The sequence below is a fragment of the Aspergillus steynii genome (genome assembly GCF_002849105.1).
Source record: "Aspergillus steynii IBT 23096 chromosome Unknown P170scaffold_8, whole genome shotgun sequence".
In the NCBI taxonomy this organism is placed as follows: Eukaryota; Fungi; Ascomycota; class Eurotiomycetes; order Eurotiales; family Aspergillaceae; genus Aspergillus; species Aspergillus steynii.
Window position 1 is genome coordinate 1,694,673 of NW_020194405.1, and position 14,203 is coordinate 1,708,875.

At 53.5% G+C, this 14,203-nt stretch overlaps 7 protein-coding genes across 7 annotated transcripts; 3 read left to right on the forward strand and 4 right to left on the reverse strand.

Moving 5' to 3' along the window:
- Positions 1-1,385: 1,385 nt before the first annotated feature.
- On the forward strand, positions 1,386-3,517 carry P170DRAFT_479838 (putative plasma membrane antiporter; the record flags this gene model as incomplete). Its single annotated transcript, XM_024853725.1, has 8 exons — positions 1,386-1,434; positions 1,488-1,556; positions 1,609-1,715; positions 1,783-1,956; positions 2,021-2,427; positions 2,479-2,527; positions 2,597-3,128; positions 3,186-3,517. The coding sequence occupies 8 exons, from the start codon at positions 1,386-1,388 to the stop codon at positions 3,515-3,517; spliced, it is 1,719 nt and encodes a 572-aa protein (XP_024700623.1).
- A 661-nt stretch (positions 3,518-4,178) lies between these two features.
- On the forward strand, positions 4,179-5,732 carry P170DRAFT_416438 (NAD(P)/FAD-dependent oxidoreductase; the record flags this gene model as incomplete). The annotated part of the gene is made up of 7 exons (XM_024847119.1): positions 4,179-4,232; positions 4,293-4,337; positions 4,412-4,459; positions 4,535-5,001; positions 5,057-5,474; positions 5,527-5,600; positions 5,651-5,732. The coding sequence occupies 7 exons, from the start codon at positions 4,179-4,181 to the stop codon at positions 5,730-5,732; spliced, it is 1,188 nt and encodes a 395-aa protein (XP_024700624.1).
- A 458-nt stretch (positions 5,733-6,190) lies between these two features.
- Positions 6,191-8,223, forward strand: P170DRAFT_458797 (FAD-binding domain-containing protein; the record flags this gene model as incomplete). The annotated part of the gene is made up of 5 exons (XM_024851821.1): positions 6,191-6,531; positions 6,587-6,840; positions 6,900-7,129; positions 7,190-7,224; positions 7,267-8,223. Exons 1-5 carry the CDS (start codon positions 6,259-6,261, stop codon positions 8,221-8,223), a joined length of 1,749 nt encoding a protein of 582 aa, XP_024700625.1. The 5' UTR covers positions 6,191-6,258.
- A 186-nt stretch (positions 8,224-8,409) lies between these two features.
- P170DRAFT_513347 (uncharacterized protein) lies at positions 8,410-9,251 on the reverse strand. The gene is made up of 3 exons (XM_024855099.1): positions 8,762-9,251; positions 8,632-8,700; positions 8,410-8,570 (listed from the first exon to the last, which is right to left on the reverse strand). Exons 1-3 carry the CDS (start codon positions 8,840-8,842, stop codon positions 8,526-8,528), a joined length of 195 nt encoding a protein of 64 aa, XP_024700626.1. The 5' UTR covers positions 8,843-9,251; the 3' UTR covers positions 8,410-8,525.
- A 204-nt stretch (positions 9,252-9,455) lies between these two features.
- P170DRAFT_467853 (uncharacterized protein) lies at positions 9,456-10,154 on the reverse strand (the record flags this gene model as incomplete). The annotated part of the gene is made up of 2 exons (XM_024852496.1): positions 9,456-10,057; positions 10,123-10,154. The coding sequence occupies 2 exons, from the start codon at positions 10,152-10,154 to the stop codon at positions 9,676-9,678; spliced, it is 414 nt and encodes a 137-aa protein (XP_024700627.1). The 3' UTR covers positions 9,456-9,675.
- A 375-nt stretch (positions 10,155-10,529) lies between these two features.
- On the reverse strand, positions 10,530-12,338 carry P170DRAFT_440462 (glycine decarboxylase subunit T). Its single transcript, XM_024850085.1, has 2 exons — positions 11,936-12,338; positions 10,530-11,867 (listed from the first exon to the last, which is right to left on the reverse strand). The coding sequence occupies exons 1-2, from the start codon at positions 12,313-12,315 to the stop codon at positions 10,811-10,813; spliced, it is 1,437 nt and encodes a 478-aa protein (XP_024700628.1). The 5' UTR covers positions 12,316-12,338; the 3' UTR covers positions 10,530-10,810.
- Positions 12,339-12,422: 84 nt separating this feature from the next.
- rad14 (DNA repair protein RAD14) lies at positions 12,423-13,821 on the reverse strand. The gene is made up of 3 exons (XM_024850086.1): positions 13,676-13,821; positions 13,005-13,611; positions 12,423-12,931 (listed from the first exon to the last, which is right to left on the reverse strand). Exons 1-3 carry the CDS (start codon positions 13,778-13,780, stop codon positions 12,516-12,518), a joined length of 1,128 nt encoding a protein of 375 aa, XP_024700629.1. The 5' UTR covers positions 13,781-13,821; the 3' UTR covers positions 12,423-12,515.
- Between the last annotated feature and the right edge of the window lie 382 nt (positions 13,822-14,203).

Below are 14,203 nucleotides of genomic sequence, written 5' to 3' on the forward strand. Positions count from 1 at the left end.
CCTCATCAAACCCAGCGAGCGGGAGACAGACTTTGGTCATTCCTGACACATCATTCCACAGAATGATCATGATAAGCTGCCGTCTGCTCTGCAGATCGAAGAATAGCAAGCCCGTGGCCCACAGGAGCTGATCGAGGCTGAAGCCTTGGTGCGCTTTTGGAATCGCCACTACTGCGCAGCGCGCCTCCATATTCAGAGCAAGTCCCGTACACCGAGATGTTTCCCTGAGCTTCAGTTCCTTGGACGACCCTTGTCAGCATAAGTACCAAGCATGCAGGCGAAACCGTACCTGCGCAGCCTGGCCCAATGACGGGAATGTCGTACACGTCTCGCGGGTGCCTGGATTTTGGCTGTGGCGGTATAGGCACAGTGCCAAGTTCTGTTCAGCCATGGCGTTTGGTCGTCGCCGAAATTACATGGAACCAACTGCCTGCTCGGGTGCTCGTCGAGTTGTCTAAACACCAGACTTCAGAGCTCCACTAGATCTTCTTCCCGTGGGGTCATGGTACGGATGGCATCCAAGCGCATCTGTTGTAGTCGAGAAACAGACGAGCACCGTCACGAAATTGGGATGGGAAAATAACTAGGTACTCCGTGCCTGCAGTTGCGTTCGGGGGCAGACTGCCCCTTCTCCCCTTTTTCCTTTTCACTTCTTCGTTTTCTTCCCTGGTTCTGGCAGCTATTGACGTCATGAACAGGGTAAGGTTGGCTTGAAGCACATGAACCAGGAGGAACCAGATCGGTTGACACTCACCTGCCACAGCCTCCCTGATCACGAAACGAGGTTACACCGACTCATCCCGAATAGCGTACGGAGTAGGATGCCCTTTTGCCGATCGGCTCTGGGCAGCGTCGGGCGGAGATCTTGGCGGAGGTTGATTTGATCAACCAGCGACTGGGCGGACGTCTTGGCGAGAATGCCGCGGTGGCCGGTTGCTTGCCAAGAGTGCGGCATTGCCAGCCCTATTGGGTGGCCAAGCTCTGTTACGTTGGCGTCTCATGTTAAAGGGGAGGGGGCAATCGCCATGGGATCAGGGGTTTGTTGATCAGCAGGAACTGTGCTGCCTGTCCGGCAGGAGGCTGCGAGCAAGGACACAGCGAAACCAAACTAGAAAGACAAAAAACAAAAAAAGAAAAAAAAAAGGAATCCCGAAATAGAAAAACGCGTGCAGGCTTGCCCGGCATGCAGGATCACAGTACCTATCCATCATCCCGTCTCTATCTGCTGACGGTCAGGAGATACCTTTCGGTCGTCTCTCTACGTGGCATGTCCTCTTATCAAAACCATCTCGGCTTGTTCAGTTTAATTAAATACACCCCTGGCGGTCTCTTGGAAATTTGCGCCTTGCAATCCATCTTGTGCCTACGTTCCATACACCCGGAAGATGCCCACGCTGGACGTGAGTGAGTTGAATGTCGTGATCGCAGTCCTTGGTACGTTCCTCGTCGCTTTAACCTCGGTATACGAATCCTGACCAGCACCGCAGGGGGTTTTATGCTCCTGTACGGCGTCATTTCTGTCAAGATAAAGCGCTTCTGGTATTTGGGGGAAGCTTGTATGAATCACCCGGCCCCTCGGCACAAATAATTTTGCTCAACGATATCTAGTGCCGGCAGTGCTGGTGGGAATCATCTTGGGTCCCGCGGCTGCGAGATTGCTGGATGCAACAGAATGGGGTTCCGCCGTCAAGGATCAACAGGAGGCAATTACTCTGGTGCGTGGCCAATCCCATCTTCTCCCGGTAAGCTGGGTGGTTGGTTAGATCTCTAATCAATTCCTAGGGCCTTTGCCGTGTCGCCATTGGAGTGCAGTTAGTGATGGCTGGCTACCAACTGCCAGCCCAATACCAGCGCTACCATTGGAAGGAAATGTTCATATGCCTGATTCCTAACATGACTCTGATGTGGCTGCTAACTTCGGGTTGCGTGATGGCTTCCATCCCCGACATGCCATTCGTAAGAGAGCACGATCTACCATGACATTAAGCAACCCCAGCTAACTCCACTCGGTATCCTCTAGGTGTCTGCTTTGGTAATCGGCTCATGCGTTACTTGCACAGACCCGATCCTGTCCCAGTCTGTAGCGAAAGGGCCGTTTGCCGACAAATACGTGGCGCGCGAGCTACGTGAGATTATCTCCTCGGAGGCGGGCATCAACGACGGTTTCGGGTTCCCGTTTCTTATGCTAGCCACGTACATCATGCGACATGCGCAGGGCGACGTCGGTGGGTCTCACAAGGCTCAAGGCTTGTCTTCCGATCACCTGATGGCAAGGGCCGGCGACGTCGGCCGGCAAGGTGGAGGTGTCGGTGAAGCGTTGGGAAACTGGGTAGTGGAAACATGGCTCTACTACGTCGTGCTGGGGGCCGTGTATGGCGTGGTGGTTGGATATACTGCACTTCATGTGTTGCGGTTTACGCTGCGACGGTCGGTGGCGACGGCATGGCTTCCAATGATAGAACACTAACGACGATGCAGGAAGTGGATTGACAGCGAAAGCTACCTTCTTTTCCCCACTGCACTTGGGGTAAGTAAACTTCCAAGAATACTGATCTCATACAGCCTTCCACTGACCATCTGTGAAATGTTTCCATAGCTTTTTATATTAGGGACATGCGGTTGCATTGGCACCAACGATTTGATTGCCTGTTTCTGCGCTGGCAGCGCTCTGAACTGGGATGGAGGTTTTCTGGCGGAGACCGAGGCGCGTCATGATGAGGTCAATGCTAGCATTGACGTGCTGCTCAACTTCGGCGGGTTCATGTACATCGGCGCCATCTTTCCATGGGGCGAGTTTCACCAGCCGGACCTGACGGGTATTACCTATCCTCGTTTATTTCTACTAGGGGTGATGGTGTTGCTTCTGCGACGCATCCCCAGCATATTGCTCCTATACAAGCTCATGCCGCGAGTGTGCAAGAACTGGAAAGAAGCCCTTTTTATGGGGTATTTCGGACCTATCGGTGGGAGCCCATCGCCTGGCATGCTACATAACGAGAAACGTCCCGCTGAATTATTGCATTTAGGAATCGGAGCCGTGTTCTACGTCGAGCATACTAGGCACCTCTTCCCCAAGCCCGGCGAGGGTGACGAGGTTGAGACCCAATTGATGCGCGTCATTGGACCGAGTATGTGCACCGCCATTTGTTCGTACCTAAATCTCTGGTAAACTGATTCTTTCCCAGCGGTATACTGGCTCGTCTTCTTCTCCATTTTTATCCACGGGCTTTCTATACCTGCCCTTAACGCCATCTATACGGCAGCCGGCGTGCCCCCAGTGGTGGACCCGTCGGGTCCGGCAGAGATCCGACCATTGTCGGCAAACCAAGCTCTTCCCAAGAACAGCTATCTGAACGCCAAGCGGCGGTCAATCATGCTGTTTAATCGCTTCTCTCGTGCGAACTATCCCGGAAATCTGGGTTGGGAGCTGCCGTTTGTTCACGACGACCGACATGAACAATCTGGTGCCCCCAACCCCCCTACCTTTCACCTGCAAAGCATGGGGCATCACATATAGCCTTTTCAATCCTGGTATGACTTTCAATTTGTATATAACTTTGCGGTAGATTCCAACGTTTCTTGCGATTTGGATTCTTGGCATTGGTACCTTACTCTCCTGTTAGGGGGGACAATCACATAGAGATAATCAATACTGAATGAAGTCCTGGATCTGACTAGTAGGGATGTTGCAAAGGTTGCGAATCGTCACCGTGCATCTCAGACCTCTAAGACGACGGGAGCCAACTTACAACCGTTTAGAAGGCAAAGTGCCCACACCATGAGACGCGAATTTTCGACCTCCGGGGAATCGACCGTAAAATCCGACTGGCAACATCGGCTGCTAAATCGTGATGAATACTTTAAAAAAAAAAAAAAAAAAAGGCGCAGTAGCCAACCTAGCGCGAATTGCCCGGCTGCCTTGCGCCCTCCAGTGGCCCCCGCCCTTTCGGAGATAGTCCGAAAGAAGTAATTGCGAGTGCCAGTCCGGTCCGGAGCCTCGGATCAGATAAGAATTGCCGATGCCGTTCTCGCCAATAGAAGGGCTGGGCTTAAACCCTTTGCCGCCCGGCCGTCTTATCAGATCAAATACTTAAAGGGGCTGTTGCGTCCTACCGGGCTCTTCTCTTCATCTTCTTTCTTAGACTCAGTCTGCATTACATTAAACTCCAATATCATCCATGGCGAGTATTCTCCGCAATATCATCGTCGTGGGAGGCTCCTACGTGGGCAAGGTAAGCGCCCTGCCGTGTCATTTCATATACTCAGTGGTTGTAACTTACTCATGTCATCAGACCACCGCTCAGGAGTTGGCCCGTGTGGCCCCGGAGACGCATCGTGTATGGGTTTATTCTGATTTGAATATCTAGGTGATATGGCAACGTAGCTAACGCAATCGTCACTAACCGACCAGGTCCTGTTGATCGAGCCCCACAGTCATTTTCACCACCTCTTCACTTTTGTAAGACAAGTACCACAACAATAATGGCGATAACCATAGTGCCATCGATCCTCTTCTCCACTAACCTTGAGCTAGCCCCGTTTTGCTGTTGTGTCCGGCCAAGAGCATAAGGCTTTCATTCCCTATACCGGTCTCTTCGCCCGTTCGAGTCCGACGCGGCATGTGGTAATCCAGGCCCGTGCCATTTCTGTCGAGCCTGAACGGATCCTCCTCGATCGTGAATGGCAGGGATCGCGTCATATCAACTTCGACTACCTAGTCGTGGCGACGGGAACACGACTTGCGCAGCCGGCTGGTATGAAGCACGACGATAAACTCTCGTCCGTGGCCTACCTACAGAAGCACCAGGCCGATGTGCAACGATCCCGGTCCATCCTCATTGTCGGCGGAGGCGCTGTCGGGGTGCAGATGGCGACGGATCTGAAGGAATGCTACCCGGACAAAGAAGTCACCGTGGTGCAGTCACGTGCGCAATTGATGCCAGGGTTCCATGAGCAGCTGCACGCGCTGGTCAAGGAGCGATTTGACGAGTTGGGTGTCCGGTGTGTGCTTCAGAGCGTGCGTTTATCCGGGTTGACATGGCTGACTGCATGGTAGATTCGTTACGGGCTTGCGCGTCGTGGTGCCGGAGGGCGGATTCCAGAACGACGGACATTCATTCGAAGTGCAACTCACCGACGGCTCGCGGATCTCTACCGAATTCGTTATTCTGGCAACCGGACAAACACCAAACAACAGCCTGATTCGGGGTCTCGCGCCTTCGGCCACCGAGTCCCTGATAAATCCTCTAAACGGCTTCATTCACATCCGGCCGACGATGCAATTCCGAGACCCCCAATACTCCAAGCTCTTCGCTGTCGGCGATATCGCAGACACCGGACTGCGCAAGGCGGCTCGTCCAGGTTCAGCACAGGCAGCAGTTGTTGCAAAGAACATCCAGGCGATGATTGAGGGTCGCAACCCGGAAGAGGCATTTCCGCGAATGCCGGCAGCAATTCATCTAACTCTGGGCATGGTGAGCCCCTCACCCCTTGCTTTCCCGGTTATTTGCCCGTTGACCATCGCAGAAATACAATGCCATCTTTCGAAACCCCAACGAGGCCGAAGGACAGACAGAGCCGACTATCTTCAAAAAGGACGAGTAAGTCGAGGGAGAACTGCCGCGAAGCAAATGATGCTAATGCTGTCCAGTGGCCAAGAGGATATGAACGTGGAGGGCTTCTGGCAGAGGTTGGGGGTGGAAATCAATAATGCCAACCAATACCACCTGTGAGATCAATGAGTCATGATTCTGCTGTTCTTGGTAGAGTAAAAGCGACCGGTGAATTGTGTATACCCGCTTCATTTAACCGCGCACCTACGCTTCACTCAGACCCTCTCCTGATGTTTCATCTGAAAAGCGTTTTCTCTCCCTGGATTGCGTTCTTTCCCACAGTCAGTCCGGCGATGCTACTGGGTGAAACAGGAGCAATCTTGCCGAGGCTACAACGAAGGTCGGCATTTGATATGGATGCCGAACGCCCCAAAGTTGGGTCGTGTTCTTGGAACGATGAAGCCCGGGTTATTGGCCAACTCTTTGTTTCAGCATTATTCTGGTCTCGTTCTGTAACGGAATTGCTGCACGGCGCGTTTTAGGAATCGGCCGAGGTGTCGTTGACCTGCTCATAGTGCCGAGAGGCCTTTGCACTGGGCCGAGGAGATGACATAGTCCTTGTAGAATAAATACACGGTCCTGCCTTGAAGTTCTACGAGTTCCGAGTAGTTAGAATTTGACTCCAAAGTCCATCGGTTCCCAAGGAATGCTCTGGTACGCCATCCTTGCGCTGCTCACGGCATGGGGTCCAAGTCACGTCTCATGCCTGACCTCGCTGAGTACAATCAACGAATCCACCTGGGATGCCTTCAATAGCAGTGTTTCCGGTAGGCTGCGCAATGGAAAACCCATGCTAGCCCCATGTTACACCAATTTCAACGGCCACGTCCAGCTTCCTGACCACCAGGAGTGCTCTGCACTGCAGTCGCATCGATCGGATAGTGATTTTGTCTCGAAGCATTTCGGCGGTTACCAGAATGTTAGCCCTGCCTGAGAGGATGTTGCACTAGGGGAAGTTGCTGACAATTCAACAGGTGAACTGGGGTTCCTGCCAAGCAACAGGACAGTCTTGTGCATTTGGCTCGCTACTGAATCCAGACCTGGTCACTCCGGTGACGCGGCGGTGCTCCCAGGGCAGCGTCCCAGCCAAATACCTGGAAGTACACACGATCGAGGACGTGCAGCGAGGGTTAATCTTTGCCAAAGAGCAGAATGTCAAGTTGGTGGTGAAGAACACCGGCCATGATTTCAAAGGTCGTAGCTCGGCACCAGATTCGTTTGCCTTGTGGTCAGCCTGTCTCTTGTCCCACACTCTTGGAGTGATACTTAATGAGTCTATTTCCCTAGGACACATCGCTACCAGCCCCCAATCAGGTTGCAGAAAGACCTTGTCCCGGAGGGATGCTCGTCGGCCGTGGGGGATGTGATTTCTTTTGGTGCGGGCCAACAGTTCCAAGGAATTTACGAATTTGCCCATGCGCATAACTACCGCGTGGTCGGAGGCACGTCGAGCAGCGTTGGAGCGGCTGGGGGCTGGATTACCGGCGGAGGACACAGTATGCTGTCCAATGAGCTTGGTAGGACGCAAAAGGTTTCGCGATGTTCGAGGAAGGGATAAGCTGACCGACGGATGGCAGGTCTCGGCGTGGACAACGTTCAACAGCTCAAGGTCGTACTACCCAACGGGACTTAGGTCACGGCGAACAGATGCCAGAACCAAGACATCTTTTTTGCCCTGAGGGGCGGCGGAGGAGGCACGTTTGGCGTGGTGATGGAGATGACCACCCTAGTGCACGACGAGAAGCCAATGCAGCTGGCCCAGGTGTCTTTAGCCAGCCTCGATGCTGCCAGCGCAAAGAGCTTTCTCTCAATATTGGTGGCAAACGCGGATAAGTGGGCATCCGAGGGCTGGGGAGGATATATCTCGCCCGGAGTGCTGGGAAACCATGTGTCGAACCTGGTACTGGCAACCTCCATGCTCAATCACTCCGACGCCCAAGCGTCCATGCAGCCAGTACTCGCCTTTGCACGCCAGAGAGGCACAATCGGGCAGGCGAATCTCACCACGGTTGACAGTTTCTTCGGCATTCTCAAGGGATTTGCTGCAGTCGCAAAGCTCGGACAACCCAGCGGATCGCTCGCCATGTCGTCTCGCCTTGTGCGGCGCGACTCATTTGTCGGGGACAACAACCAGCGGCGGCTCTCGTCGATTCTCAACGACATTCTGACCACAAGCCAGGAGAGCGCCTTGCTGTCGATCTCACCGTTGTTCATTAGCGTCACTGCGCCCACAATATACTCCAAGCACCAACCTGGAGGTCCCGGAGCGGCATCGGTGACGCCTGCCTGGCGTGACAGCCTATGGCATGTCATCCATCTGCGTCCGTTTGACGGCCTTGTCACACAGCCTAGCCTTGTTAATTGGATACGGCAATCTACTCACGATGCTCTCGGAGCCTTGCGGGACTTTACTCCAGACTCAGGGGCCTATCAGAATGAAGCCGACCCGTTCGAGCCGGACCCCATCCGGGCGTTCTGGGGCGAGAAGAACTACCAGCGCCTACTTCAGATAAAGAAGGTGGATCCGACCAACATGTTGACGGTGCATCAAGGCGTGGGGTGGGATCAAATGGACGAAAGGTATCAATGCTATCCCGAAGTCTCGCCCTGAGACATGGGCACCGCGGACATTTGGATGAAGACTCCCGCGAAACGTAAAGAGGACCTAATCTGGACTGAGGACCCAGTTCGCAGAAAATAGCTACATGCTCGATTATGCTTGCAAGAAGCGCTGATGTTGGCTTGCTAATGAAGCATAATCGTAAACTTGGATTTGAAAAATGAATAGTATGGCATAGTGAATAGAATCAATGTACTGTACAGGAGTATGGCCCCATCCTGGGTTTCATTGGGGCTCTTTAGAGGATGGCATGTGGCTTTGCAGCAGTCCTCTCGAGGGTTGTCGCGGTTGATCTAGTTGGCCGGCTTGCAAACGCCCTGCTTTGCGTTTTCCTTTTGCTGTTATGAAATCCATTAGTCTAGTGTCTCGATAAGCTGGCTGTCTATGAAATTTGCATACCAAGCAGAAGCCTCCCTTGTCGCAAACGCCCATGTTTCCATCCTTCGTACAAGGGGCACCGATCGCGATCTTTGTTTCAAATCATTAGCTCTCCTGTCGAATTGAACAGGGTGCTCGACTGGGCCTTTACCGTCTTTTGTTTGGCGTCCGCCCCGGGCACAGCAAGGGCAGCGCCGATGAGGGTGAGGGTGGTGAGGAAAGAGATCTGCATTATTGCGACTAAACAGAGGAAACGGTAAAAGGCAAGGAGGATTGAAGGAACCGTCGTTGAGCAAGTAGTTCTGTTCTGAAGCGTTTACTTGGGAGGTTCCGAGGTATTTATCTTCTCGCCTGGGTCCTTGAATAGCCAGCCAGGAGGGAGGGGGATTCGGTGTCTCCTATTCAGCGCTCCACTGCGCCCAGACGGACTTACGTGTGTCGTCAATAGTATTCAGATGATTGCAACGATCTTCTGCCCATCAGCTACCGTCGTCCCTCGGGTGATGTCGTGCGCATCACCCTGCCGTATTCAGAGACCCGATGTAAACCACTTTCGCCTCCCACCCAATGCTTTAGTTTCTTTTTCTTCCTCCCCCCTCCCTCAAGACATGGTCTTTCTGTTGAGTTGTGTCCTTTCGTATCATCTTCTGACAGCAGAACGTTTCGCTGTGCAGAAAACCCCCGGGAGTCACGGGCGGCCGGAAGCGCCTGCCGACGATCGTCGCACGGTGGAGCAATGATGGTCATCCCCTGGATCTTGGCCGACGTAACGCACGCCATGAAATTGTCTGGCTTCTATTATTTCTCGGATCGGTGATCCACGGGGTATGGGCTGCGCCGGTGGAGCTTGACTGGGGACATTTCCAGGTTTTCAGACCCTGCAAGAACGCAGAGTGGACAACCATGGTTTCGGTTTGGACGATCTCTATCCCCTATGGTTATTGCCTCACCATAAGGCTTATCAATACCCGCAGCACACACAGGGAGATACGGTGGTTCGGCTTGGGCTGGTCGCAGACATGGATGCACGTCACTATTCTATTTTCGGTCGGGGATTGGGACGTCTCAGGAGCCGCGGGTTGCGTCGAGAGACTCGAGGAACTGCATGCAAGGCGACGGCGTCCCAGACTCGTTGGATGCTGGCCTCCTCCCGTCGACATCGGGGTCCTGGGCATGATTCCGCACGTAGTCCTCTATAAAGTTGCGCGCTACATCGGCCCCATTCACCCCTGCCGCCTTATTATCCAGCAATAGCCTTTCCTCCTCATACGCCCGGACGGGGTTATAATAGCCCATCAGGAGGACCGGGACAGTCAGACCCTGCGCGCGCGCGGTTCTGACAAGCTGCAGGATACAGTGGATGTCGACACTGTTCTCGAGGGCTTTGGCGTTTGACTGTTGAATAACCACGCCGTCGGTGAGTAGATCTGTAAACGGGACCCCAAGCCTAATAATATCTTTACTCTCTTAATTAGAATCTATTTTCTAGGAAGTTCGGAGCCTTGCGAGTACATATCTGCGCTACCGGCCTGCAGGCCGAGCATGATTCCCGGCATCCCTTCAACGGTGGGATATCCGGCTATAACGTAGGTAATTAAGGCTGCGCGGTTTTCTGCTCTGCATTTCTGGAATACTTTTTGGAATGCCTCTATTGTGCTAGGATGCAAGTTTGAATATACTAATAAGATAATTTAATTGACGAGCGAGAGCAGTAAATAAGAATAAAGATTTGATAAATATATAAGATTAGGGGAAAGGGCGTCTGCAGATAGACTTATCCCCACTGCATGCTGGCCAGGTAGGAATCTCGGGACTATGAGTAATAGAGCCTATTAGGCTACTACTATGGTTCGCAGCTCGGTGTAATCTGAGGTCTACCTTGAATAGTAAAATTTATATATTCTCTTCTAGTACTAGGTGTGATTTGAACCGCTTATGCGCCTTCTTCGGGTCGTTGAGAATCTAATCCACCCTATCTGAATCTATACTACCTGACTAAGGCTGGAAACAACGTTTGTTGAAATACCAAATCCATCCCATCCCGTAGGGATCATGAGACAAGAGCATAAAAAAAGGATATTATAATATTTATATCGGGATCATCAACACTACTAACTATCTCATTCATCGTCCCTTTCACGCACTAAGACCCAGAAAACGAGCGCCGACAAAGCAAGGACAAAGATCACAAGAAGTCAATCTAGGTGCCGTGATAGAGCTTGCTCTTGATCCAGGGCATACCGACAACGGAGGCCTTGCGGAGTTTATTCCGTACGAGGATCCCGACCTCAGTGCCCTTCTTGTGCATGCCCTGCTTGATGTAGCCCATGGCGATATTAGTGCCGTCGAGCGAGGGGCTAGGCAGGCCCGAGGTGACGACACCAATCTGGGTGCGTGACTCGTCGTTAATGTCGACGATGATGGCGCCCTCGCGGGCGGGAGAGCCCTTCTCGACGGTGAAGCCGACGCGGCGCTGGGAGAGGGTCTTGGAGGGGGAGGCGATCTGGGGGAGGATGGCGGAGGAGCCGTTGAAGTTGGAGAGCGGGGAGGTAGGGTCGCGGCGGTCCTTGCCGACGACCCAGCCGAGGGAGGCAGCGGGGGGTGTTTGCGCAGTGGAGATGTCGTTACCATACAGGCACATGCCGGCCTCGAGGCGGAGAGAGTCGCGCGCGGCGAGACCGGCGAGACGCACCTGCTCAGGGTTGGAGAGGAGGAGCTCGGTAACTTGCGCGGGGAGCTCGGGGTGGCCCGTGAAGGGGATGGAGATCTCGAAGCCGTCCTCACCGGTGTAGCCCGTGCGGGAGATCAGAAGGGGATGCGCAGTGGGCGAGCCGTTAGGCAGGGTGAGATGGAGGACGCGGCAGTTGCCGAAGTAGAGGGTGCTAAGGTCGGTCTCGGGCCCGTCGCCGTGGATGTGTGATTGCAGGGCCTGAGCGGCGAGGGGGCCCTGGAGAGCCACGAGGGCACGGTCGCTGAGGATCTCCCACTTCAGGCTGTCGGGTCCGTGGATCTTCCTATAACCGTCGATCTCAGCTTCCAGGAATGCTAGGTCCTCGTCGCGGCGACCGGCGTTAGTGACGAAGTAGAAGGTATCTGCGGACCGGCGGGTGATGATAAGGTCATCGATAATGCCACCGGTAGCTTCTTCAAGCAGACAAGACAGTGTCGATTGGTTGTCCTTGAGCTTATCAAGGGAGGACGGGGTGACCTTCATCAGGAGCTCCTGCGCACCAGGGCCGCTAAGCTGGTGTTGCACCCTGGAGGAATTGGGTTAGACACGCTGAACTCTGCGGTATAATTAATAATGGGAAACTGGAATACGCACATGTGGCTCACGTCAAACAAGCTTGCCTTCGCTCGGGTCCATTTGTGACTCTCCACATGGCTGAGGTCGGAGTACTGCAGGGGCATCGAGTACCCCGCAAAGGGCACCATCTTCGCACCGCGGGCGGCATGAAGATCGTAGAGTTGCGTCTTCTTGACAGGACCCGAAGAGCCGGAGGAAGCATACCGAAGACCACCGGTGGAAGCTACAGAGCTCACACGGGGAGAAGGGCGGGCAGCGAGCGGGGAGCGGAGGGCGCGCGGAGAAGCAAGCTGCCGCGGGAGGAGAGAGGAGCCATTAGCAACGGCCGAGGTGGTTTGGGAGAGCGATCTGGGTCCCAGGAGGTGCAGACCTCTTGTCAAGGGCCGTACGGCAGACATAATGCAGTTCTGAGGAGTGTAGAGGATGATTTACAGAAAGAAAACCGTCGGAGCACCGCGAGGGTTGAAGAGCAGACGGTCATGCGGAGATAGCGGGAAAGTCACATGGCGATAGGCCAAGCTTCCCGCGGGCAACTCTTGTGCCGAGGATCTTCATGATTTAGTAGTGATTTAGTAGTATCCAGTTCAGTTCTCGTCCGCTAGAACTCGAGTTCTTCCACCTCCATCCCGCAGTCAACACATGTCTTAACTCCAATCCCCGTCTCGGGATTCTCGACGGACCGTCCCCATTGATGGACATGCTTGCGACTGTTGCCTAAATCATCTCCAAAGCTTCCTCCCGCAGCACCCTGGCGATTCCGGCGATAGGCATCCACTCGCGTACGCTTCTTGAGGTCCTGCAACTTGGACTTGAATTTGTCCTCCCGTCGGCGTTTCTTGACATTCTCGCGTCGTTCGAATTCGGCATCCAGCGCCTCGGCAGATCCCCATTTCTTCGCGGAAAAGGCGTATTCCTCGACCTGGAAGCGTAGGAAAAGCATCATGTTGTTCCACGTCGATTTATGGGGGTTTGGGCGCTCTAAATGGGGCAGTAGTTCTTCGTCGCGCAGCTCAGCTAAAATCAAAACAAGCCGTCAGTCAATTTCTGTTATCCGGAATCATCCAAAGGCGGCCCTGATATCACTCACGATCAGTTAGAAGATAGTCTTCCTTTGCCTCCGTCTTGGTTAGCAGGCTATACTTCTCCGGGTATTTTTCTTTGCAACTATTGCAAATACAACATCGCAGCGTTTCCTCCCACTTCCAATCAATCTCCAGGTTCCCACACTCCCGACAAGCCTTCTGCTTCGCCTTGTCATCCAGGACACTCAGCCCCGGTTCAAAGGGCCCCGTCCGATTTTGACGCAGGGAAGCAAGTAACTGCTGTTTCTCCCACTCCTTCTGCGTCATGTTGGCCGGTTTTTGCTCCCCTTTCCCATCTCGCACGTGCAGCTGCCGATTATAAGGATCATCCTCCTCCGTCAAGAATCCTCCCTTCGTATCAGTCATCTTGCTGAAGTCGTAGTCGACATATTTAGCGAAACTTCGCGCAGGCTTGATGGCGTCGAGGGGACGATTCGTCGCATCGGCATTCGCACGGCCATCTCGTAGCGTAGCAGGCGTCTCGGATGCCGTCAGGTTAGAATAGGATCGCTTTACCCCTTTGGCTGACTGTCCGGCGCTGGCAGTGGCGGCCCGGGCCTGCTCGGCTTCTCGTTGCTCACGGATCGCTTTCGCTTTCATACGGTTGATCTCCTAGACAGATCGCTTCCTCTTAGTTGAGAAGATACAGCCAACGTTCCGGGCGCAGGCCACCTACTATCCGCCGTAACTGTTCCGGCGTAAGTGGCGCTCGAGGCAGCTCACCGGGCTTTGCAGCCTCGGGCTGAGGCGGTGGTGTGGATGGTCTGTCCGTTCCCATCATGGATTTGTCTTGTCGCAGTCTAGAGTCCAGCGCAATGAGTCTCGAACGTCGGTTGAGGATCGACCAAGAGGCGCGTTATCGATACGCCACTGCACGTGATGATAAAGGTCGGCTCGGCAGGAACTAACCCGTTTAGGACGTCATCAATGCGCGATTTCTCGCATACTTTCGATCCGCCTGTACAGATTCCTGTCTCAGGATAAAGATTAAAGTCTGGTTCTCGGTTCTCAATGCGTTTTTTTATAAACCCAAAATAGCCTCTAAGAACAGGAAATGAACTTCTAGTTTTAAGATCCTCAACCTCTCGCTATGATGCAAAACTACGTTTTGAATACAAAGGTGACTGGAAAACCGATCCAAGATTTTGATAAATACCTGGTATCTCGCACCGATCAAAACTCCAACAGGACATAAATATTCGTT

Bases quoted from the DNA above. Each gene is read 5' to 3' on its own strand.
- P170DRAFT_513347 (XM_024855099.1), bottom strand. From the start codon at position 8,842: ATGCAGATCTCTTTCCTCACCACCCTCACCCTCATCGGCGCTGCCCTT. The intron at 8,701-8,761 runs GTAAAGGCCCAG...TTTGAAACAAAG, and splicing joins CGGACGCCAAACAAAAGACG to ATCGCGATCGGTGCCCCTTG. The intron at 8,571-8,631 runs GTATGCAAATTT...ATTTCATAACAG, and splicing joins ACAAGGGAGGCTTCTGCTTG to CAAAAGGAAAACGCAAAGCA.
- P170DRAFT_440462 (XM_024850085.1), bottom strand. From the start codon at position 12,315: ATGTCTGCCGTACGGCCCTTGACAAGAGGTCTGCACCTCCTGGGACCC. The intron at 11,868-11,935 runs GTGCGTATTCCA...CAATTCCTCCAG, and splicing joins TTGTTTGACGTGAGCCACAT to GGTGCAACACCAGCTTAGCG.
- rad14 (XM_024850086.1), bottom strand. From the start codon at position 13,780: ATGATGGGAACGGACAGACCATCCACACCACCGCCTCAGCCCGAGGCT. The intron at 13,612-13,675 runs GTAGGTGGCCTG...CGATCTGTCTAG, and splicing joins CGGAACAGTTACGGCGGATA to GAGATCAACCGTATGAAAGC. The intron at 12,932-13,004 runs GTGAGTGATATC...TTTTGATTTTAG, and splicing joins AGACTATCTTCTAACTGATC to CTGAGCTGCGCGACGAAGAA.